This window comes from Cyprinodon variegatus, unplaced genomic scaffold, assembly GCF_000732505.1.
Source record: "Cyprinodon variegatus isolate N-32 unplaced genomic scaffold, C_variegatus-1.0 Scaffold269, whole genome shotgun sequence".
NCBI classification, from domain to species: Eukaryota; Metazoa; Chordata; class Actinopteri; order Cyprinodontiformes; family Cyprinodontidae; genus Cyprinodon; species Cyprinodon variegatus.
The window spans coordinates 184,460-185,462 of NW_015150722.1; the positions used below are offsets into that span (position 1 = coordinate 184,460).

Consider the following 1,003-nt stretch of genomic DNA (forward strand, 5'->3'; position numbering starts at 1 on the left):
TTCATTTATTTTTTAATTTCTTCATTAAAATCTCTAGTTCCAGTGGGGTGAAATGGGCACTTCTGTCATCATGGTGACCATGGTCATAATGGCTTTTCATACTTGTTACGCACGTGCTCAACTCTGAGTGGTTTTACTTAGAGTTGATTGAACTAATTCATAGCAGCCGTTGTGAAACTGAAAACTCAGAGTTCCTGACTTTAGGCCAGATCAATTTAGAGTTGAGGATCTGAGTCTGTGTTTGTTAAACCTGCTTCATGAAACGGAACCCTGATGTCTCATAATCAGTTTTGTTGAAAGATGATCTAAAGCAGGTCTGATGGCCATCAGGGTCTGACTGGACTGTAGATCCTGAAACCTCCTCCGATGATGTGAGGTGTGCTGCTCAGCTGTGGCAGAGCTTCCTGTTCCTCCACTGTGGTTCTGCTCCTCTGCTCACTGTGGACACACACTGGGTCATCAGATCAGACATCACAGAGTTCAACTTTCAGGATGGTCTGACAGGTTCTCACCTATGGAGCCTTTTCTGACTGAGGTACTTCTTCTTTACATTGGCCAGCTCACTGCTCAGCCTCTCATTCTCACTTTTATACTCGTCCAACTTTGAGTCGAGCATTTTCACATTTCCCATCACTGCCTGCAGACATTGGACACAAAGCATCCACTAAAACAGATGCAGATCCAGACGGGTCATAATAACAATTTAGCAAACACAAAGGAAACAATAAATGAGGAAAACATCAATAAATGTCACTGAGTTGGTTTTATAGGAGCAGGGAGGAACACCTGTAGCTTTTTGGTTCGCTCTCTGATGGTCCAGCGGCATCGCTGAAGCTGTTCCGCTGCCTCAGGACCAGGTTGCCGGGCCAGAATCTGCTTCAGTTCTTCATACAGCTTCTCTTTTTCCTACAATTGAAAAACGAAAATTCAGAGAAGCTTTATCAAAGAGGTTTCTAGAATTTCCTTCTTTCATCTGCAAAATATTGCATACCATGAGAAATCT

The 1,003-nt window shown here is 43.2% G+C and overlaps 1 protein-coding gene across 1 annotated transcript in view; it reads right to left on the reverse strand.

Moving 5' to 3' along the window:
- Positions 1–68: 68 nt before the first annotated feature.
- The window catches only part of cfap58 (cilia and flagella associated protein 58), a 21,996-nt gene continuing 21,061 nt past the window's right edge, over positions 69–1,003 (reverse strand). Inside the window, exons 16-18 of the mRNA XM_015382889.1 lie at positions 787–906; positions 513–637; positions 69–438 (exon numbers count right to left, since the gene is read on the reverse strand). Of these exons, the coding sequence (XP_015238375.1) occupies positions 327–438; positions 513–637; positions 787–906 (357 nt within the window). The 3' untranslated portion in view covers positions 69–326. The remainder of the gene's footprint in view (positions 439–512; positions 638–786; positions 907–1,003) is intronic.